This window comes from Trichomycterus rosablanca, chromosome 14 (assembly GCF_030014385.1).
Source record: "Trichomycterus rosablanca isolate fTriRos1 chromosome 14, fTriRos1.hap1, whole genome shotgun sequence".
NCBI classification, from domain to species: Eukaryota; Metazoa; Chordata; class Actinopteri; order Siluriformes; family Trichomycteridae; genus Trichomycterus; species Trichomycterus rosablanca.
The window spans coordinates 28,123,548-28,147,203 of NC_086001.1; the positions used below are offsets into that span (position 1 = coordinate 28,123,548).

Below are 23,656 nucleotides of genomic sequence, written 5' to 3' on the forward strand. Positions count from 1 at the left end.
CCAACTCATCACAGCTTCCACCTTGTGGTCATCCATAGTAATACCAAAAGGACTTATAATGTAGCCTAGAAATGATGTGGAAGTTAAGTGAAACTCACATTTCTCCCTTTTGATGAATAGTTGATGTTCAAGCAGTCTAGTGAGAACCTGACGGACATGACGAACATGATTCTGTAGATTATCAGAATAAATTAGAATATCATCGATATAAGCAATGACAAATTGACCGATCATATCTCTGAGAACATCATTAATGAAAGCTTGGAAAACAGAGGGGGCGTTAGTAAGTCCAAAAGGCATCACAGTATATTCATAGTGCCCCCTAGTGGTAATAAATGCCGTTTTCCATTCATCTCCTTCTTTGATACGAATAAGATTATACGCACTTCTAAGGTCTAATTTAGTGAAGATAGTGGACCCACGCAATTGTTCTAAAGCTACAGGAATTAACGGAAGGGGGTACGCGTATCTTTTGGTAACAAGATTCAGGGCCCGATAGTCTATGCAAGGACGAAGACCTCCGTCCTTTTTTTTTACAAAAAAGAAACCGGAAGCAGCAGGAGAAGTAGATGAACGTATGAAACCATGAGTTAAAGCTTCTTCAATATATTCCTCCATAGTCTTCTCCTCAGCCTGAGTGAGAGGGTAAACCCTGGATTTAGGAAGGGTAGCTCCATCGGTAATTTCGATAGCACAATCATAGGAACGATGAGGAGGTAGTTGAGTAGCTCTCTTTTTGCTGAACACTTCCTGGAGGTCAAGATAGTCACGAGGTATTTCTACTTCAACTGAGTTCTTCGGGCTTTCAAGAGAGGTGGATCTAACTGATCTAACAGCAGATCTTAAACAGTTTTTCATACAAAAGGGGGACCAAGATAACAACTCCTGTTCAGGCCAAGAGATACGTGGGTCATGTTTCTCTAACCAAGGCAGTCCCAAAATGACCGAGAATTCAGACGAGTCCAGAACCAGAAAGCTGAGGAGTTCTTCGTGGAGGGCACTGGTAGCCATTTTAATAGGCTCAGTCACAAATGAAATAGTTCCTACCCCAACGGGACCTCCATCCAGAGCAGACACCTTTAGAGGAGACTTTAATGGTCGAACAGAGACGTTAAGTTGATCCACCAAATTCTTGTGGAGGAAGTTTCCCTCAGCTCCAGAATCAATTAAGGCTGAAAAGACAAAAACAGACTGGCGGCAGTACAGGATAACTGGTAACAAAAAGGACCGTGAAACCAATCCCATAGTTGGAATACTCACCACATTAGCGCGTGAAGCCTGCTCCACGCGCTTTCCAAGGGTAGTAGCCTGATGTTTACGTGGCCGGGATGAACAATCCCGGAGAAGATGGCCAGCATTACCACAGTACAGGCATAGACCACCATGTAGTCTACGATGTCTTTCTTCTTGTGACAGACGAGACGAATCACACTGCATAGGTTCAGTACCGCTGTCCTCTCGGTAGAATCCACCAGCAGTGCGGGAGGACTGATTTGTTGAAAAGTCTCTTTGAAAGGTTTGACGAGACACTGGAGCTGGTTTTTTAGTTTTTCGTTCACGTAACAACTGATCCAACCGTATAGCAAGCTTAATTAAAGCGTCCAAAGACAAATCATCGTCCTTGCATGCTAACTCAGTTAGTACGTCAGAATTAAGACCATTTCTGAACGCTGTCAACAATGCCGGCTCATTCCACCCACTACTAGCAGCTAAGGTACGAAAATCAAGAGCATATTCAGCTACTGATTGATTGCCCTGCTGAATTTTGCTCAAAAATTCTCCACTGGACTTGCCCTCATGAGGATGATCGAACACCGTGCGCAGCTCATTAATAAACTGTTCATAAGTATAGGTCTGAAACTGAGACCAAACTGCTGTAGCCCAATCTAGAGCTTTACCGGTCATTCGAGATACCACAAAAGCAATACGTGACTTGTCCGAACTAGGTAAAGAATTACTAAAATAAATTGAACATTGCAACAAGAAACCTTTACATAAATCAGGAGACCCATCAAATTTATCGGGCATACTAACTGGAAATACAGGTTCACTATGGCAGACAGGAACAGCAGAGATAGGAGTTGGTATAACCGCGGCCGAGGGACCCAAAGATTGAAGTTGAGCCGATAAAAGTTTCATACCTTCAATAAGTTCGGCCATTTGTCTCTGTTGCTCACCTTGTTGTTGAGCCATAGTGCAGACAGACTGATTAAAACCCTCAAACAGCTGTTGATGTTGTTGAAGAGTATTACTTTGCTTGCTAACGGCTGATTTTAAAGCTTCCAAATCCGCCGTCTCCATGGTGGCGAAGTATTCTGTAACGCTACAGATTGAGTCGAGACGCTCGCGGTAAAAATAAATAGAAGCTTTAATGGGAATCGCTAATCCAAAAACAATAGTCATAAACCATGCGTGGGTCAAAACCATGTAAACACTAAACCGAGGCATCAAGTCCAAAACACAGTCCAAAAGAGAAGTCGTAAGCCAGAAGAGAGATCGATAACCAAGAGCAATAGCCAGACAAACACGGTACAAGAGGGAAATCCAAAAGCCGGAGTGGAAATACAAGAAACGGGTCAATACACGATATAAACAATCAAAAGAACGCTCGGTACGCTTGTTGAAAACAGAGGCAATACTTCGCAACACATACTACAAACAGACTGGTATTTATACCGGAAGTAAACCTAGAATACAGGTGAGTCGGATCTGGTAATCACTTTAGGATTGGCTGACGAAGTCACGGGATTGGTAGATGCATTCTGGGAGTTAGAGTTCGTTGTGATAGATGAGTCAGTAGAGTGAGCAGCACGCGTGACATGTCGCCCCAAAACCATCACCATAAAACACTAGAACTGTAAAACTGTAACTATAATAAACGTTTAACCTTATATGTAGGTGTCGCCCCAAAACCATCACCACAAAACACTAGAACTGTAACTATAATAAACGTTTAACCTTATATGTAGGCGTCGCCCCAAAACCATCACCATAAAACACTAGAACTGTAGAACTGTAACTATAATAAACGTTTAACCTTATATGTAGGTGTCGCCCCAAAACCATCACCAAAAAACACTAGAACTGTAACTATAGTAAACGTTTAACCTTATTTGTAGGTGTCGCCCCAAAACCATCACCATAAAACTCTAGAACTGTAGAACTGTAACTATAATAAACGTTTAACCTTATATGTAGGTGTCGCCCCAAAACCATCACCATAAAACACTAGAACTGTAGAACTGTAACTACTGTATAATAAACGTTTAACCTTATATGTAGGTGTCGCCCCAAAACCATCACCATCAAACTCTAGAACTGTAGAACTGTAACTATAATAAACGTTTAACCTTATATGTAGGTGTCGCCCCAAAACCATCACCATAAAACACCAGAACTGTAGAACTGTAACTATAATAAACGTTTAACCTTATATGTAGGTGTCGCCCCAAAACCATCACCATAAAACACCAGAACTGTAGAACTGTAACTATAATAAACGTTTAACCTTATATGTAGGTGTCGCCCCAAAACCATCACCGTAAAACACTAGAACTGTAAAACTGTAACTATAATAAACGTTTAACCTTATATGTAGTTGTCTCCCCAAAACAATCACCATCAAACACTAGAACTGTAGAACTGTAACTATAGTAAACGTTTAACCTTATATGTAGGTGTCGCCCCAAAACCATCACCATCAAACACTAAAACTGTAGAACTGTAACTATAATAAACGTTTAACCTTATATGTAGGTGTCGCCCCAAAACCATCACCATAAAACACTAGAACTGTAGAACTGTAACTATAATAAACGTTTAACCTTATATGTAGGTGTAGCCCCAAAACCATCACCATAAAACACTAGAACTGTAGAACTGTAACTATAATAAACGTTTAACCTTATATGTAGGTGTAGCCCCAAAACCATCACCATAAAACACTAGAACTGTAACTATAATAAACGTTTAACCTTATATGTAGGTGTCGCCACAAAACCATCACCATAAAACACTAGAACTGTAACTATAATAAACGGTTAACCTCATATGTAGGTGTAGCCCCAAAACCATCACCATCAAAGACTAGAACTGTAGAACTGTAACTATAATAAACGTTTAACCTTATATGTAGGTGTCGCCCCAAAACCATCACCATCAAACACTAGAACTGTAGAACTGTAACTATAATAAACGTTTAACCTTATATGTAGGTGGCGCCCCAAAACCATCACCGTAAAACACTAGAACTGTAAAACTGTAACTATAATAAACGTTTAACCTTATATGTAGTTGTCTCCCCAAAACCATCACCATAAAACACTAGAACTGTAGAACTGTAACTATAGTAAACGTTTAACCTTATATGTAGGTGTAGCCCCAAAACCATCACCATAAAACACTAGAACTGTAGAACTGTAACTATAATAAACGTTTAACCTTATATGTAGGTGTAGCCCCAAAACCATCACCATAAACCACTAGAACTGTAACTATAATAAACGTTTAACCTTATATGTAGGTGTCGCCCCAAAACCATCACCATAAAACACTAGAACTGTAACTATAATAAACGGTTAACCTCATATGTAGGTGTAGCCCCAAAACCATCACCATCAAAGACTAGAACTGTAGAACTGTAACTATAATAAACGTTTAACCTTATATGTAGGTGTCGCCCCAAAACCATCACCATAAAACACTAGAACTGTAGAACTGTAACTATAGTAAACGTTTAACCTTATATGTAGGTGTTGCCCCAAAACCATCACCATAAAACACTAGAACTGTAGAACTGTAACTATAATAAACGTTTAACCTTATATGTAGGTGTCGCCCCAAAACCATCACCATCAAACACTAGAACTGTAGAACTGTAACTATAGTAAACGTTTAACCTTATATGTAGGTGTCGCCCCAAAACCATCACCATCAAACACTAGAACTGTAGAACTGTAACTATAGTAAACGTTTAACCTTATATGTAGGTGTCGCCCCAAAACCATCACCATAAAACACTAGAACTGTAGAACTGTAACTATAATAAACGTTTAACCTTATATGTAGGTGTCGCCCCAAAACCATCACCACAAAACACTACAACTGTAGAACTGTAACTATAATAAACGTTTAACCTTATATGTAGGTGTCGCCCCAAAACCATCACCACAAAACACTACAACTGTAGAACTGTAACTATAATAAACGTTTAACCTTATATGTAGGTGTAGCCCCAAAACCATCACCATAAAACACTAGAACTGTAGAACTGTAACTATAATAAACGTTTAACCTCATATGTAGGTGTAGCCCCAAAACCATCACCATCAAACACTAGAACTGTTACTATAATAAACGTTTAACCTTATATGTAGGTGTCGCCCCAAAACCATCACCATAAAACACTAGAACTGTAACTATAATAAACGTTTAACCTTATTTGTAGGTGTCGCCCCAAAACCATCACCATAAAACTCTAGAACTGTAGAACTGTAACTATAATAAACGTTTAAACTTATATGTAGGTGTCGCCCCAAAACCATCACCATCAAACACTAGAACTGTAGAACTGTAACTACAATAAACAATTAACCTTATATGTAGGTGTCGCCCCAAAACCATCACCATAAAACACTAGAACTGTAGAACTGTAACTACTGTATAATAAACGTTCAACCTTATATGTAGGTGTAGCCCCAAAACCATCACCACAAAACACTAGAACTGTAGAACTGTAACTATAATAAACGTTTAACCTTACATGTAGGTGTCGCCCCAAAACCATCACCACAAAACACTAGAACTGTAACTATAATAAACGTTTAACCTTATATGTAGGCGTCGCCCCAAAACCATCACCATAAAACACTAGAACTGTAGAACTGTAACTATAATAAACGTTTAACCTTATATGTAGGTGTCGCCCCAAAACCATCACCAAAAAACACTAGAACTGTAACTATAGTAAACGTTTAACCTTATTTGTAGGTGTCGCCCCAAAACCATCACCATAAAACTCTAGAACTGTAGAACTGTAACTATAATAAACGTTTAAACTTATATGTAGGTGTCGCCCCAAAACCATCACCATCAAACACTAGAACTGTAGAACTGTAACTACAATAAACAATTAACCTTATATGTAGGTGTCGCCCCAAAACCATCACCATCAAACTCTAGAACTGTAGAACTGTAACTATAATAAACGTTTAACGTTATATGTAGGTGTCGCCCCAAAACCATCACCATAAAACACCAGAACTGTAGAACTGTAACTATAATAAACGTTTAACCTTATATGTAGGTGTCGCCCCAAAACCATCACCGTAAAACACTAGAACTGTAAAACTGTAACTATAATAAACGTTTAACCTTATATGTAGTTGTCTCCCCAAAACAATCACCATCAAACACTAGAACTGTAGAACTGTAACTATAGTAAACGTTTAACCTTATATGTAGGTGTCGCCCCAAAACCATCACCATCAAACACTAGAACTGTAGAACTGTAACTATAATAAACGTTTAACCTTATATGTAGGTGTCGCCCCAAAACCATCACCATAAAACACTAGAACTGTAGAACTGTAACTATAATAAACGTTTAACCTTATATGTAGGTGTAGCCCCAAAACCATCACCATAAAACACTAGAACTGTAGAACTGTAACTATAATAAACGTTTAACCTTATATGTAGGTGTAGCCCCAAAACCATCACCATAAAACACTAGAACTGTAACTATAATAAACGTTTAACCTTATATGTAGGTGTCGCCACAAAACCATCACCATAAAACACTAGAACTGTAACTATAATAAACGGTTAACCTCATATGTAGGTGTAGCCCCAAAACCATCACCATCAAAGACTAGAACTGTAGAACTGTAACTATAATAAACGTTTAACCTTATATGTAGGTGTCGCCCCAAAACCATCACCATCAAACACTAGAACTGTAGAACTGTAACTATAATAAACGTTTAACCTTATATGTAGGTGTCGCCCCAAAACCATCACCATAAAACACTAGAACTGTAAAACTGTAACTATAATAAACGTTTAACCTTATATGTAGGTGTCGCCCCAAAACCATCACCGTAAAACACTAGAACTGTAAAACTGTAACTATAATAAACGTTTAACCTTATATGTAGTTGTCTCCCCAAAACAATCACCATCAAACACTAGAACTGTAGAACTGTAACTATAGTAAACGTTTAACCTTATATGTAGGTGTCGCCCCAAAACCATCACCATCAAACACTAGAACTGTAGAACTGTAACTATAATAAACGTTTAACCTTATATGTAGGTGTCGCCCCAAAACCATCACCATAAAACACTAGAACTGTAAAACTGTAACTATAATAAACGTTTAACCTTATATGTAGGTGTCGCCCCAAAACCATCACCACAAAACACTAGAACTGTAACTATAATAAACGTTTAACCTTATATGTAGGCGTCGCCCCAAAACCATCACCATAAAACACTAGAACTGTAGAACTGTAACTATAATAAACGTTTAACCTTATATGTAGGTGTCGCCCCAAAACCATCACCAAAAAACACTAGAACTGTAACTATAGTAAACGTTTAACCTTATTTGTAGGTGTCGCCCCAAAACCATCACCATAAAACTCTAGAACTGTAGAACTGTAACTATAATAAACGTTTAAACTTATATGTAGGTGTCGCCCCAAAACCATCACCATCAAACACTAGAACTGTAGAACTGTAACTACAATAAACAATTAACCTTATATGTAGGTGTCGCCCCAAAACCATCACCATAAAACACTAGAACTGTAGAACTGTAACTACTGTATAATAAATGTTTAACCTTATATGTAGGTGTCGCCCCAAAACCATCACCATCAAACTCTAGAACTGTAGAACTGTAACTATAATAAACGTTTAACCTTATATGTAGGTGTCGCCCCAAAACCATCACCATAAAACACCAGAACTGTAGAACTATAACTATAATAAACGTTTAACCTTATATGTAGGTGTCGCCCCAAAACCATCACCATAAACCACTAGAACTGTAACTATAATAAACGTTTAACCTTATATGTAGGTGTCGCCCCAAAACCATCACCATAAAACACTACAACTGTAACTATAATAAACGGTTAACCTCATATGTAGGTGTAGCCCCAAAACCATCACCATCAAAGACTAGAACTGTAGAACTGTAACTATAATAAACGTTTAACCTTATATGTAGGTGTCGCCCCAAAACCATCACCATAAAACACTAGAACTGTAGAACTGTAACTATAGTAAACGTTTAACCTTATATGTAGGTGTTGCCCCAAAACCATCACCATAAAACACTAGAACTGTAGAACTGTAACTATAATAAACGTTTAACCTTATATGTAGGTGTCGCCCCAAAACCATCACCATCAAACACTAGAACTGTAGAACTGTAACTATAGTAAACGTTTAACCTTATATGTAGGTGTCGCCCCAAAACCATCACCATCAAACACTAGAACTGTAGAACTGTAACTATAGTAAACGTTTAACCTTATATGTAGGTGTCGCCCCAAAACCATCACCATAAAACACTAGAACTGTAGAACTGTAACTATAATAAACGTTTAACCTTATATGTAGGTGTCGCCCCAAAACCATCACCACAAAACACTACAACTGTAGAACTGTAACTATAATAAACGTTTAACCTTATATGTAGGTGTCGCCCCAAAACCATCACCACAAAACACTACAACTGTAGAACTGTAACTATAATAAACGTTTAACCTTATATGTAGGTGTAGCCCCAAAACCATCACCATAAAACACTAGAACTGTAGAACTGTAACTATAATAAACGTTTAACCTCATATGTAGGTGTAGCCCCAAAACCATCACCACATTACACTAGAACTGTAGAACTGTAACTATAATAAACGTTTAACCTTATATGTAGGTGTCGCCCCAAAACCATCACCACAAAACACTACAACTGTAGAACTGTAACTATAATAAACGTTTAACCTTATATGTAGGTGTCGCCCCAAAACCATCACCATAAAACACTAGAACTGTAACTATAATAAACGTTTAACCTTATATGTAGGTGTCGCCCCAAAACCATCACCATAAAACACTAGAACTGTAACTATAATAAACGTTTAACCTTATTTGTAGGTGTCGCCCCAAAACCATCACCATAAAACTCTAGAACTGTAGAACTGTAACTATAATAAACGTTTAAACTTATATGTAGGTGTCGCCCCAAAACCATCACCATCAAACACTAGAACTGTAGAACTGTAACTACAATAAACAATTAACCTTATATGTAGGTGTCGCCCCAAAACCATCACCATAAAACACTAGAACTGTAGAACTGTAACTACTGTATAATAAACGTTCAACCTTATATGTAGGTGTAGCCCCAAAACCATCACCACAAAACACTAAAACTGTAGAACTGTAACTATAATAAACGTTTAACCTTACATGTAGGTGTCGCCCCAAAACCATCACCACAAAACACTAGAACTGTAACTATAATAAACGTTTAACCTTATATGTAGGCGCCGCCCCAAAACCATCACCATAAAACACTAGAACTGTAGAACTGTAACTATAATAAACGTTTAACCTTATATGTAGGTGTCGCCCCAAAACCATCACCAAAAAACACTAGAACTGTAACTATAGTAAACATTTAACCTTATTTGTAGGTGTCGCCCCAAAACCATCACCATAAAACTCTAGAACTGTAGAACTGTAACTATAATAAACGTTTAAACTTATATGTAGGTGTCGCCCCAAAACCATCACCATCAAACACTAGAACTGTAGAACTGTAACTACAATAAACAATTAACCTTATATGTAGGTGTCGCCCCAAAACCATCACCATAAAACACTAGAACTGTAGAACTGTAACTACTGTATAATAAACGTTTAACCTTATATGTAGGTGTCGCCCCAAAACCATCACCATCAAACTCTAGAACTGTAGAACTGTAACTATAATAAACGTTTAACCTTATATGTAGGTGTCGCCCCAAAACCATCACCATAAAACACCAGAACTGTAGAACTGTAACTATAATAAACGTTTAACCTTATATGTAGGTGTCGCCCCAAAACCATCACCGTAAAACACTAGAACTGTAAAACTGTAACTATAATAAACATTTAACCTTATATGTAGTTGTCTCCCCAAAACAATCACCATCAAACACTAGAACTGTAGAACTGTAACTATAGTAAACGTTTAACCTTATATGTAGGTGTCGCCCCAAAACCATCACCATCAAACACTAGAACTGTAGAACTGTAACTATAATAAACGTTTAACCTTATATGTAGGTGTCGCCCCAAAACCATCACCATAAAACACTAGAACTGTAGAACTGTAACTATAATAAACGTTTAACCTTATATGTAGGTGTAGCCCCAAAACCATCACCATAAAACACTAGAACTGTAGAACTGTAACTATAATAAACGTTTAACCTTATATGTAGGTGTAGCCCCAAAACCATCACCATAAAACACTAGAACTGTAACTATAATAAACGTTTAACCTTATATGTAGGTGTCGCCACAAAACCATCACCATAAAACACTAGAACTGTAACTATAATAAACGGTTAACCTCATATGTAGGTGTAGACCCAAAACCATCACCATCAAAGACTAGAACTGTAGAACTGTAACTATAATAAACGTTTAACCTTATATGTAGGTGTCGCCCCAAAACCATCACCATCAAACACTAGAACTGTAGAACTGTAACTATAATAAACGTTTAACCTTATATGTAGGTGTCGCCCCAAAACCATCACCATAAAACACTAGAACTGTAAAACTGTAACTATAATAAACGTTTAACCTTATATGTAGGTGTCGCCCCAAAACCATCACCACAAAACACTAGAACTGTAACTATAATAAACGTTTAACCTTATATGTAGGCGTCTCCCCAAAACCATCACCATAAAACACTAGAACTGTAGAACTGTAACTATAATAAACGTTTAACCTTATATGTAGGTGTCGCCCCAAAACCATCACCAAAAAACACTAGAACTGTAACTATAGTAAACGTTTAACCTTATTTGTAGGTGTCGCCCCAAAACCATCACCATAAAACTCTAGAACTGTAGAACTGTAACTATAATAAACGTTTAAACTTATATGTAGGTGTCGCCCCAAAACCATCACCATCAAACACTAGAACTGTAGAACTGTAACTACAATAAACAATTAACCTTATATGTAGGTGTCGCCCCAAAACCATCACCATAAAACACTAGAACTGTAGAACTGTAACTACTGTATAATAAACGTTTAACCTTATATGTAGGTGTCGCCCCAAAACCATCACCATCAAACTCTAGAACTGTAGAACTGTAACTATAATAAACGTTTAACCTTATATGTAGGTGTCGCCCCAAAACCATCACCATAAAACACCAGAACTGTAGAACTGTAACTATAATAAACGTTTAACCTTATATGTAGGTGTCGCCCCAAAACCATCACCGTAAAACACTAGAACTGTAAAACTGTAACTATAATAAACGTTTAACCTTATATGTAGTTGTCTCCCCAAAACAATCACCATCAAACACTAGAACTGTAGAACTGTAACTATAGTAAACGTTTAACCTTATATGTAGGTGTCGCCCCAAAACCATCACCATCAAACACTAGAACTGTAGAACTGTAACTATAATAAACGTTTAACCTTATATGTAGGTGTCGCCCCAAAACCATCACCATAAAACACTAGAACTGTAGAACTGTAACTATAATAAACGTTTAACCTTATATGTAGGTGTAGCCCCAAAACCATCACCATAAAACACTAGAACTGTAGAACTGTAACTATAATAAACGTTTAACCTTATATGTAGGTGTAGCCCCAAAACCATCACCATAAAACACTAGAACTGTAACTATAATAAACGTTTAACCTTATATGTAGGTGTCGCCACAAAACCATCACCATAAAACACTAGAACTGTAACTATAATAAACGGTTAACCTCATATGTAGGTGTAGCCCCAAAACCATCACCATCAAAGACTAGAACTGTAGAACTGTAACTATAATAAATGTTTAACCTTATATGTAGGTGTCGCCCCAAAACCATCACCATAAAACACTAGAACTGTAAAACTGTAACTATAATAAACGTTTAACCTTATATGTAGGTGGCGCCCCAAAACCATCACCGTAAAACACTAGAACTGTAAAACTGTAACTATAATAAACGTTTAACCTTATATGTAGTTGTCTCCCCAAAACCATCACCATAAAACACTAGAACTGTAGAACTGTAACTATAGTAAACGTTTAACCTTATATGTAGGTGTAGCCCCAAAACCATCACCATAAAACACTAGAACTGTAGAACTGTAACTATAATAAACGTTTAACCTTATATGTAGGTGTAGCCCCAAAACCGTCACCATAAACCACTAGAACTGTAACTATAATAAACGTTTAACCTTATATGTAGGTGTCGCCCCAAAACCATCATTATAAAACACTAGAACTGTAACTATAATAAACGGTTAACCTCATATGTAGGTGTAGCCCCAAAACCATCACCATCAAAGACTAGAACTGTAGAACTGTAACTATAATAAACGTTTAACCTTATATGTAGGTGTCGCCCCAAAACCATCATTATAAAACACTAGAACTGTAACTATAATAAACGGTTAACCTCATATGTAGGTGTAGCCCCAAAACCATCACCATCAAAGACTAGAACTGTAGAACTGTAACTATAATAAACGTTTAACCTTATATGTAGGTGTCGCCCCAAAACCATCACCATAAAACACTAGAACTGTAGAACTGTAACTATAGTAAACGTTTAACCTTATATGTAGGTGTTGCCCCAAAACCATCACCATAAAACACTAGAACTGTAGAACTGTAACTATAATAAACGTTTAACCTTATATGTAGGTGTCGCCCCAAAACCATCACCATCAAACACTAGAACTGTAGAACTGTAACTATAGTAAACGTTTAACCTTATATGTAGGTGTCGCCCCAAAACCATCACCACAAAACACTACAACTGTAGAACTGTAACTATAATAAACGTTTAACCTTATATGTAGGTGTCGCCCCAAAACCATCACCATAAAACACTAGAACTGTAACTATAATAAACGTTTAACCTTATATGTAGGTGTAGCCCCAAAACCATCACCATTACAGTTTTTCTCGATTGTTTACACACATTTTCTGAAAGCATGCCTCATACTCTCAAAACTCTACACACAAATCAAAAAACACACACACAATGAGCAAAACCCCTCAATTCTCCTGCAAAATGAAACTTTTCATTCAAAACAATGTTATCTCTTCTCAAAATGGTATTTTGTTTTCAGATGACACACACAAGCCATCATATGAATAGACATTTAAAAGAACCAGGTAAACACTGATGTGCTCAATGTAAAACACTATGATGAATGGAAAACACTTCTTCTCCATTCATCATAATGACTTAGGCCTTTTTTGTTCAGTGTTACACTTACTACAGACAGTACATACATAAGTGTGTTGTAAAATATTTTGGAATATTGTTTTTATACTCATAACACACAAATACACGGTAATGAATGTATTTTATTTTTCCCACAAACACAATGTACACAGTGTACATCCCAACCAACACAAAGTTGCACATACAGTGGTCTACATACAAAACAACAGAAGAATTTACTGTATACAGTTACAGTAAAAAAAAAAAAAAGACACAGTCCAGCGTTTTGAAATATCTCATTGTTTTCTATTATTTTTCTTTGTATTTGCCATAATGTTATGGCGTTATTTTCTAGGACCATATTCATGATTTCAGTTTCCTGTTCAGGAGACAGAAGACGTTCCCGTCCACCTTGTGTTGGTAATCTTTCAGTTCTGCAATACAAATAGTAAAATACTGTATTATTCCCAAATAATTAAAACATACTTTATTTTTACAGTCCTACAGAACAGTCCACAGGCAATACTGTACTACTGTACTCTCTGTATTGATATGCAGTACTGCAGTTTTGTAGTGAGAGTAGATTTCTTACCTATTCTCACTCGGAAAGTCCGGATGATGGATGCTACAGTGTACCTGCTCAAATTTGGCTGTACTCTTTGCCCAGCCTCCCTCATTGTTAGACCATGGTTGACCACTTGGTCAACCAAAGTGGCTCGGATCTCATCAGTAATTACGGTCCCTGGCCTTCCTGGTCCTCCCCGTCCTCCTCCTCTTACTTTTACTCCTCTGGCTCTGCCTCTGTTTCCAATGTTGGCATCCATTGCTCCAAAACAGAAGAGCTCACCTGTTGCCCTTTCATACTAAAGCTCTGATTTCTGATTGTTAACCTGTGTGACAGGTGTTTGCCCATGTGATTAGTCAGTGTGCATAGTAGAGCATTTAACTTTAGAGTTTTGAATAACAGTGTGTTCCTTGTGAAAACAAGAGATTTTCTTCATGAAAATTGTGCCAAATGCAGAAAATTGTGTGTAGTGTTTTGAAAAAAGCGTGTTTTAGAACTGCAATTTGAGTGTAAAACAGGAATTGTGCTTGTAGTTTAGCAGAACTGGTTTAGGGGGTTGGTGCATGAGTTACATGTTGTGGTCATTGTGTCTCAAGTACCAGAATTTGTGTGTAAACAATCGAGAAAAACTGTAAACACTAGAACTGTATATACTATTTTGTAACTGGACCTCATGTATTTTAAAATTGTTATTAACAGTGTACTGTCTCTTTTAGGAGACATGAGTTCATTAACTTTTAGGGTAATGTTCTTAGGCTGCTCTGAGTGATCTGACAGTAGGTCTGTATCTTCATGTTCTGTAACATGTCGGGAAACATTGTGCCGCCTTTGACGTCATATTTCTGACTTCATACACAAAATGATGAAGAAAAAATCAGCTATTGTGAAAATGAACATCCATGCACCTTCATATATTCAGTGAGTTCATTTATTTATTATTTAATGTTATAAGATTTTGAGGATTGTTGATCCTGGTCATCCATGTTCTACACTTCTCATACAGCTGTGTGGATCAACAAGGGCGGCACCTCAGTGGAGTTCCTCTAACCAGTCACACACAGATACCCAAAATGCATCGTTCTGGTAAAAAAGAGAGAGAGAGAGGATGGGTTAGAAAGAAACAGCTGCAACAATCACTGAAATGTGAAATTGAGATGTAATGTTTCCTGATTGGATGGCGCCACCATCGTCCCTCCTTGACGTGCCGACGACGTCTCCTGCTAAATAAAACAAGAAGAGGTGTAAGAACATTCCAGAAGCTGTAGTGTTTGGACAGATGAGCATGTAGAGCAGCGTTTATCAGGTAAAATACACTGATTGTGGGAATGTTACCTGGATTTCTTACACGTCCACTCAGCTACACACTGGACTACTGCGCTGCTTCCTTCTCAAGAGCAAAAGATACGTAGCTGTGGTCTGATCAAACTTCCACTGCACACACACACACATCTCTATTAGACGGAGCACAAGAACCTCAGTATTAATAAATATGTGTCTACATTTCAGCATCTGTGTTGATGCAGACACAAGTACTGAAATGTACCTCAGACACAGCTGCTTGGTGCTTTGGTTGGACTGTCTGAACATCACAGCCGTCTCGGTGATGCTCTCCTCATCTATATGATCCAGCTGAGACACAAACACATACACACACACACAAATATATGAGTATGTGAGATAATAAAGATACAATCTTCTGTACGGTGGATCTCCATCATGTCAATGTACTACGTCTGTACTAGGGTGGATGTTGTACCTGGCATGTGCTGTGCCATTCCACAGGGCTGCTGTACCCCTTCATTACCCACTCATGATCCAGCAGACGCTCCACCTTAATGCGCCGCTCTGGAACCACCTACAGGACAGGATACAAGAACTACAGGTGATGAAGCCCACCGAGAAACACACCCGCTTTGCTCACATTAAACACACCATGAACACACACCTGCAGCATTTCCTTAATCAGCAGTACAGAACCAGGAGACAGCCAGTCAGGAGTGTCAAAATGTCCTTTCTGAGGAAACACAGAGCAAAACAATCACATCTGATCAAAGAACATCACCACAAGCCATTACTGTTACTTTTACTGTATGTTTAACATGCTGCTGATCATTAAATAATGGATTCTGTTTCATAATCGTAACAAGACGTGTATGCCAATGGTGTTTCATTGTAGTTCCAAGACTTACAGTGATTTGTTCATGGAGCTCCACAAAGTTGTCACCATCGAACGGGAGGTAGCCACACAGCATGTCATATAGGACAACACCCAAGCTCCAAACATCTGCCTAAAACACACACACACATATTCATTGTCTTTTTTAACCATGCTTTACCCTGGTCAGTCCCCTCATCCAGACCTCATAGAATAACTCATGAATGGGGCTACAGAGGGGACTGAACACCTTGGATTTGGAGACTTTTTAATTGAAGTTTATCAGGAATAACCTGGGGACACACCCCAATCAAACCTACCTCTGCACCATGATAGGGTTGCGCATCAATGATTTCTGGTGCCAAGTAGGGAGGGGTTCCACAGCCCTCAGTCAGAGCAGTACCCAGTCCACCCTACAACAAAACAGATTTCTATCAACCGAAGGTCCAACTGTTGACTCGCATCTGCAACACAGCACACAAACTGAACCAGCATGGCTCTGTGACGTCCTGTTCATCTAACTGATCACTGAAACTAATTGTGGACACCATGTGTGCAAGGCTTCATTAAAGCATGATGGATGGGGGTAAGCACACTATCTTACTAGACTCTCTGAATGGCATTCAAATCGCTTGATTTAAGTATACACTACAGTCTTAGTAGAGACACGAACCTCTGGTTTGGCACAGAGACCAAAGTCGATGAGCTTGATGTTGTTCTTCTCATCCAGCATCATGTTTTCCTGAGAGTCAAAATAAAACACGTCATGTCCAAGCACTAACAAAGAAAGAGCACAAAGTATAAGTGGAAATCGTTTGGCTGACGCACTGGCTTAAGGTCACGGTGGGCGTATCCCTGGCTGTGGACGTAGGCCAGCGCCGAGACGATCTGACGGAAGATCCTGCGTGTCTCCTCCTCCGACAACCTGTCGTTATTATCGATGTGGTCGAACAGATCTCCACCCGGACAAAACTGGAGGAGAGAGCGAGTCAAGTGAGCAGCAAATCATTATAAATCCAGAGATTAATCAAATCTGATAGTTTCCAACCACTGATGGTACCTCAAGCACCATGTAGATCTGGTCAGCAGTCTCCATGACTTGGTACAAGCGGCACACGTGCTGATGATTGAGGTTCTTCAGGGCTTCAATCTCGATCCTCAAATCAGACAACTCATCCTGCAATGGGGATGAAACCGGAACAGTTTTATGACTTTTCAGATCAGAATTAGGAGAACCAAATGTTTGGAAACTGAGACACGTCCGTCTTTAACAGACGGTTTTGCTGAAACTAACCCCGAGCTCTTTCTTCTCCAGGATCTTGATGGCCACTGGCTCTTGAGTCTGAATGTGCCTGCCAAGCTTGACCGTCGCATAACCACCTGAAGAACGATTGAATAAAAAAAAAATATTAAGTCAGGTTTTAAAAGATGCACATCTGTGTTACACAAAGGCAGAGAGACGACTGAAAGTGGTACCAGTTACCTGATCCAATGGTTTTGTAAACCTCATAGCACTTGTGCAGCTCAGAGACGTCCTCAACCACACGTGACATTTCCTCTGAGATGTCGTCTGTCTCGGGTACAGCGCATGGCATCTCAACCTGCTGCCCACAAGAGACATGTTATTATTATTACTGATTTGGCCTCTGCTTGTTTCATCCTACATCCAGCGGAGGATCCGTAGAGTCAACACGACCATTGAGGAGGTCCCACAGATGCTCAATTGGGTTCATGTCTGGGGCTAAGAGGAATCCAGGGGCCGGGGTGGTACTCAGAGGTCCTCGTGACCCAATAAGGTCCTGGTAGGTCGTCACAGGTATCTGGAGCCATAGGAGGATCAAGGGGAGGAACGACACAGCAAACTGATACTCACCTGGTTCCCATCTGCCTTATGGTCTCCTTCATAGACTGAACCACAGTCTTCCTTTCCCAGCAGCTCTCCAAATGTGTATCGGCTGTCCGGGTTTGTATGGGTCATCTTTTCCTCTTGACCTCCTACGTTGGTGGTTTCTCCTTCAGCATCTTCAACACAAGTATCACCAATGATGCTTCAGGTCTTATGTGGACCAAAAATAAGGGTCCATATAAAGGGCCGGCATACTCACCCTTGTTCTCGAGAGCATCACAGATGACTTCTCCAGAACTGATCCCACCTACAAAACCCAAGGGTTAAATATATAGTCACTAGAGTTCAATAGTGTCGGGCTCGAACGTGGTGGTGTTAAGGTTACCTGAAGCTTCAGAAGATGCCCGCGGTCCCTGGGAGTCTGTCTGCTCACTCGAGTCTGAGTCCTCCAACTGAATCTCCCCATCCGACAACGTCTCACTGGAGTCTGATTTTGAATCATTCTTGTACCCGTCTGATTCCTCCTGATTCAGACGCATTAAACTGGTGTTAAAGCCGAGAACTGAACCCCTCCCCTCCCGGAGTATAGTGGTAATAATAATTCACCTCGCTCTCGACTGTTTCTTCTTCTCTCTCAGTCAGGTTCTGAATGGCGCTAATCCACGCCTGTCTACTTGCCTCACAGTCGGCCTGGAACGTACAGCTCCTGTACACACGGTGATAGATACAGATTATATAGGATGCAGACAGATAGACAGATTGAGTAGATAGATAAACAGATAGATAGACAGACATTCAGACAGACAGATGGATAGACAGATAGATAAATAGTCTGTCTATCTACCTGTCTGTCTTTCTATCCATCATCTTGTCTATCTATCTTTTGTCTGTTTATTGATCATCTGTCTATCTCTGATGATTATAGATCTGGACTTACCTTGTGGGCGTGACCACCCGGAAGCAGAAGCGTCGCCCGGCGTCCTCGCAGCTCTGGACCGAACAGCGCTGCAGGTTTTCAGCCAGCACCGTGAAGTCTCGCTGGGGGAATAGAACATAAAACCTTCTTATTTATACAGTTGATGATATAAACGCCGGTGAAATCGTCCCAGACTTAAACGCGACGGGGGCGGTTAGGGGCGCATCCCGGCACAGAAGTCGACCTCTGCTGTGATGCGCCTGAATTATGAGGGGCGTAAGACTCCGGTGCATTATGGGTATTTCACAGAGTCCAGGAAAGAGCTGATTTAGTTAATGTAAAGTCATGTGACCGACCTTAAACCTCTTCTTGTAGAGAAGCTGATCGTTTTGTATGATGAACCACCGCCTGCAGAGATCAAACACATCGTATATATATATATATATATATATATATATTATTGAGTGTATATATATAATATTGAGTGTATATATATATATATATATAATATTGAGTGTATATATATAATATTGAGTGTGTATATATATAATATTGAGTGTATATATATAAATATATATATATAATATTGAGTGTATATATATAATATTGAGTGTATATACTGTATATATATAATATTGAGTGTATATATATAATATTGAGTGTATATATATATAATATTAAGTGTATATATATATATATATATATATATATTATTGAGTGTATATATATAATATTGAGTGTATATATAATATTAAGTGTATATATATATATATATATATATATATTATTGAGTGTATATATATAATATTGAGTGTATATATATAGAGAATTCCTGATATATACACTAAGCATCAGTGTACAGACCTGTTCCAGGTTTTAAACACACTCCTGGTCCTCTTAAACAGAAACCCCTCCATCAGGAGTGCTTCCTGGGCCCCTGTGCCACCCCCGTGACCCGGGTCGCCCCCGGAGGACGCCCGGGGAGGCGCCCCGCAACACAGCACACGCAGAAACCTCTGTCTCAGAGAAGCAGCCATCGTAAATGAGGAGAAAATCTAAATGCTGCTGCTGAAGAGCACAGGTCCACATTGTGATGTCACAGCGTTCCGAGAGAGCAGAGTGAATTTACCTTTACCATATATGGGCATGACTGGATTCATGTGACTGCACATATACTGACTTGATTTCCACTGTGGGACGGCTTCTGGAGGGTCTTGGGTTCAATTATCGAGTGAAATTAGCATGTTTTCCCCATGTCCTGGGGGTAACAGGGTACCCTAGGTATAAGTGTGTGTGACACACTCTGGTACTGACACACCACATACCATGACACACCCTGGTACTGGTACTGACACACCCCCATACCATGACACACCCTGGTACTGGTACTGACACACCCCATACCATGACACACCCTGGTACTGACACACCCCCATACCATGACACACCCTGATACTGATACTGACACACCCCATACCATGACACATCCTGGTACTGGTACTGACACACCCCCATACCATGACACACCCTGGTACTGACACACCCCCATACCATGACACACCCTGATACTGATACTGACACACCCCATACCATGACACATCCTGGTACTGGTACTGAAACACCCCCATACCATGACACACCCTGGTACTGGTACTGACACACCCCCATACCATGACACACCCTGGTACTGACACACCCCCATACCATGACACACCCTGATACTGATACTGACACACCCCATACCATGACACATCCTGGTACTGGTACTGACACACCCCCATACCATGACACACCCTGGTACTGGTACTGACACACCCCCATACCATGACACACCCTGATACTGGTACTGACACACCCCCATACCATGACACACCCTGGTACTATTACTGACACACCCCCCATACCATGACACACCCTGGTACTGGTACTAACACACCCCCATACCATGACACACCCTGGTACTGGTACTGACACACCCCCATACCATGACACACCCTGGTACTGGTACTGACACACCCCCATACCATGACACACCCTGATACTGGTACTGACACACCACCATACCATGACACACCCTGGTACTATTACTGACACACCCCCATACCATGACACACCCTGATACTGGTACTGACACACCCCCATACCATGACACTCCCTGGTACTGGTACTGACACACCCCCATACTTTTAACTTTTAATAGTGAGCGCAACATTAGAAAATCTTAGAACCTCATCACATTCATGCACGTGTCTTTCCTTTACAGATTGAGTGTTTTGGTTTGTGTGGAGGTACGACTGGAAAGGAAACTGTAACAAACAACCTAGTAAATCATTAAGTTTTTTTAAATTAATATTTAAACTGAATTCATCCATTAAGTCTCCTCTCCTACAGCCGAGACGAACTTGAGAACAACAGTAAACCTCTCCATCGTTTCTGTGTAGCAGCTCCATAACTGAAGTGCTGGCAGTGTAGAATCGGGTATGTGGGTATATGCCCTGCTTGGGTCATAGGCCGGTTAGCTCAGTTGGTTAGAGCGTTGTGCTAATAACACCAAGGTCGTGGGTTTGATCCCCGTATGAGCCACACCCACTTTTGGACTTAAACTAACAAACAAGTGAGCCTTCTCTCACTAGGAGGTTCTATTGACCTGGGCTTCAAACGTTGTCTCTGACAAGTGTAAGATCTTTTTAATGCCTCTCTCATACAGGTCAGAAACATGCCATTATTTCAATTTGCCAAACTTAATTGCCCTTCTGTAAATGTTAGCAAGTCATGTGACCCATGTGTACCATCCAGTAAAACAGCTGTGCACGTGCCTCTGTGGTGCAATTGGTTAGCGCGTTCGGCTGTTAACCGAAAGGTTGGTGGTTCGAGCCCCCCCAGGGACGAGTGCCTTTTATTGCACAACCTGCCTGTTGATCAAACGGATATGAGACACAACAACAATGTGTAGTCCCACAGAATAGTGGAAATAAGTAACTAAATAACATCCAGTAAACAACAGTCCTACAAGCACAAACATCCACCTGATAAGTCACCAGAGACCGACTGTCCAAAGTGGAAGAACGTTCTTTTGGTTTCCGTAGATGTTAAATGAAGATACTCGCCCAACGTGGGGCTCAAACCCACGACCCTGAAATTAAGGGTCTCATGCTCTACCAACTGAGCTAGCCGGGCTTAAGCAACATGTTAGAACAAACAGCTCATCGATCAGACCATCAGAGAGATGTAGGTTTAATTCACTAACATCACGACCAGATTAAGAACTAATGGTTAAACTGCACAACCCAACAAGTTAAAATTACCCATCATGTGTTCTGTCCAATATTTACACAGTGCTGGTTGCCAAATAACACATTTTCACCTGCATTCGGCCTTTTCTTTCCTGTATACCAAAAACATTCGCCATTGCCATCGCCATTGCAGGTCTACAACACGTTACAAAAACACTTGGGACACTTTATTTTTGCTTTCTTTATCTTGCTGGTGTAACGTTGTATTGAAACTAAAATAAATAAATAAAAACTTCAAATTTAAAAGCAAGTGTTTAGGTTCATTCATCATCTTAACACATATTACAAACTAATCAAGCTCGTCCAATTTCAGACATTGTTCACGTAAACAAAGATCTCAGCTGGAAACACAATATTCATTTATTTATAGGCAGTGATGTTTATGGTTTTACACTTAAAAACATGAACAATTAAAAAATAACAACAAACACAACAACAACAATTTAATAATAATGTCACAAATCTGTACCCAAGCAACAAGCTGTAATTTATCTAGCACCACTAGATGGGAACGATCTCTGTACAACATTTTGAACTTCACTTTAAAAGTCAGTTCAGTGTGTTTTACTGTAGTAAGAATAGCTCCACATGTTTTGTACATAGTGTTTAGGGTATTTAAGCTGGATGGATAGATGGAAGTTAACATGTAATCTAAGGTGACTCTTAAGTTTATTCGCTGCTGTTGGCTTATAAAGTTTTACTGAACAAACTGGCTCGTATTTTGGCACTGATATACCTTCCTGAATGGTGATCTGCTTGGTTGACACAACTAACACAAGTAATCGTGGTCTACACCCCACAAGCGCTCTGTTGTACTTGCGCATGCGCTGAACGCTACCATCCTGGAACTGCTAAAGTTTCTAAACCTTTAGGTAGATGGCGCTGTAAACAATCACTTGCCTTTTGGTGTTACAATTCGGCATAGAGCAGTCACATGTGGCACACTATTCTCTACTCAGCATTGATAACAGTGTTTTTACCTAAATAAAGCCAGGTTCCACCGAGATTTGAACTCGGATCACTGGATTCAAAGTCCAGAGTGCTAACCATTACACCAAGGAACCCTGACGCCACAAGAACTAAACGTAATGATTCACCATTTGCTAAGTAAATAAAGCAAAAATACACAACTTCAGACTTTACTTTTACATCTCAAGTGATTTAAACTTATGTGATAGATATAATTGACTGAAATCAATTGACAAAACTGAGGTAATTTAGAAGTTTTAAACACTAAATAAAAGTAATTTTAGTTAAACATTGCCACCAAGTATAAAAATCACAACAAAACATTTCGCTGTTGGAAAATTGCATTAAGTTCAGGATGCAGTTGGCCCGTCCCTCATAGTCGCTCTGAAGCAGATGATTTGATGTTTTTGCACCTGT

At 39.5% G+C, this 23,656-nt stretch overlaps 3 protein-coding genes and 1 non-coding gene across 4 annotated transcripts in view; 1 reads left to right on the top strand and 3 right to left on the bottom strand.

Annotated features, from left to right (window-relative positions):
- The window catches only part of LOC134326272 (zinc finger protein 658B-like), a gene marked incomplete at its 5' end in the record, with an annotated part of 279,656 nt that overhangs the window by 45,400 nt on the left and 210,600 nt on the right, over nt 1-23,656 (bottom strand). The window lies entirely within an intron of this gene.
- The window catches only part of LOC134327033 (zinc finger protein 850-like), a 120,010-nt gene that overhangs the window by 42,530 nt on the left and 53,824 nt on the right, over nt 1-23,656 (top strand). The window lies entirely within an intron of this gene.
- On the bottom strand, nt 14,971-18,728 carry LOC134327034 (maternal embryonic leucine zipper kinase-like). The gene is made up of 16 exons (XM_063009118.1): nt 18,668-18,728; nt 18,447-18,585; nt 18,321-18,368; nt 18,089-18,237; nt 17,699-17,819; nt 17,510-17,595; nt 17,276-17,392; nt 17,044-17,187; nt 16,889-16,957; nt 16,536-16,628; nt 16,250-16,348; nt 16,006-16,074; nt 15,817-15,915; nt 15,604-15,689; nt 15,393-15,491; nt 14,971-15,280 (listed from the first exon to the last, which is right to left on the bottom strand). The coding sequence occupies exons 4-15, from the start codon at nt 18,191-18,193 to the stop codon at nt 15,449-15,451; spliced, it is 1,131 nt and encodes a 376-aa protein (XP_062865188.1). The 5' UTR covers nt 18,194-18,237; nt 18,321-18,368; nt 18,447-18,585; nt 18,668-18,728; the 3' UTR covers nt 14,971-15,280; nt 15,393-15,448.
- On the bottom strand, nt 23,263-23,334 carry trnaq-uug (transfer RNA glutamine (anticodon UUG)). Its single transcript has one exon. It is a non-coding gene; the product is annotated as a tRNA-Gln (tRNA).

What these genes read in the sequence shown, in the direction of transcription:
- LOC134327034 (XM_063009118.1), bottom strand. Translation starts at nt 18,193, where the DNA reads ATGACCCATACAAACCCGGACAGCCGATACACATTTGGAGAGCTGCTG. An exon ending in ATAAGGCAGATGGGAACCAG is followed by an intron (nt 17,820 to 18,088) that starts GTGAGTATCAGT and finishes TCTTGTGGGCAG; the next exon opens with CAGGTTGAGATGCCATGCGC. An exon ending in AGCTCCATGAACAAATCACT is followed by an intron (nt 16,075 to 16,249) that starts GTAAGTCTTGGA and finishes GTGTTTCCTCAG; the next exon opens with AAAGGACATTTTGACACTCC.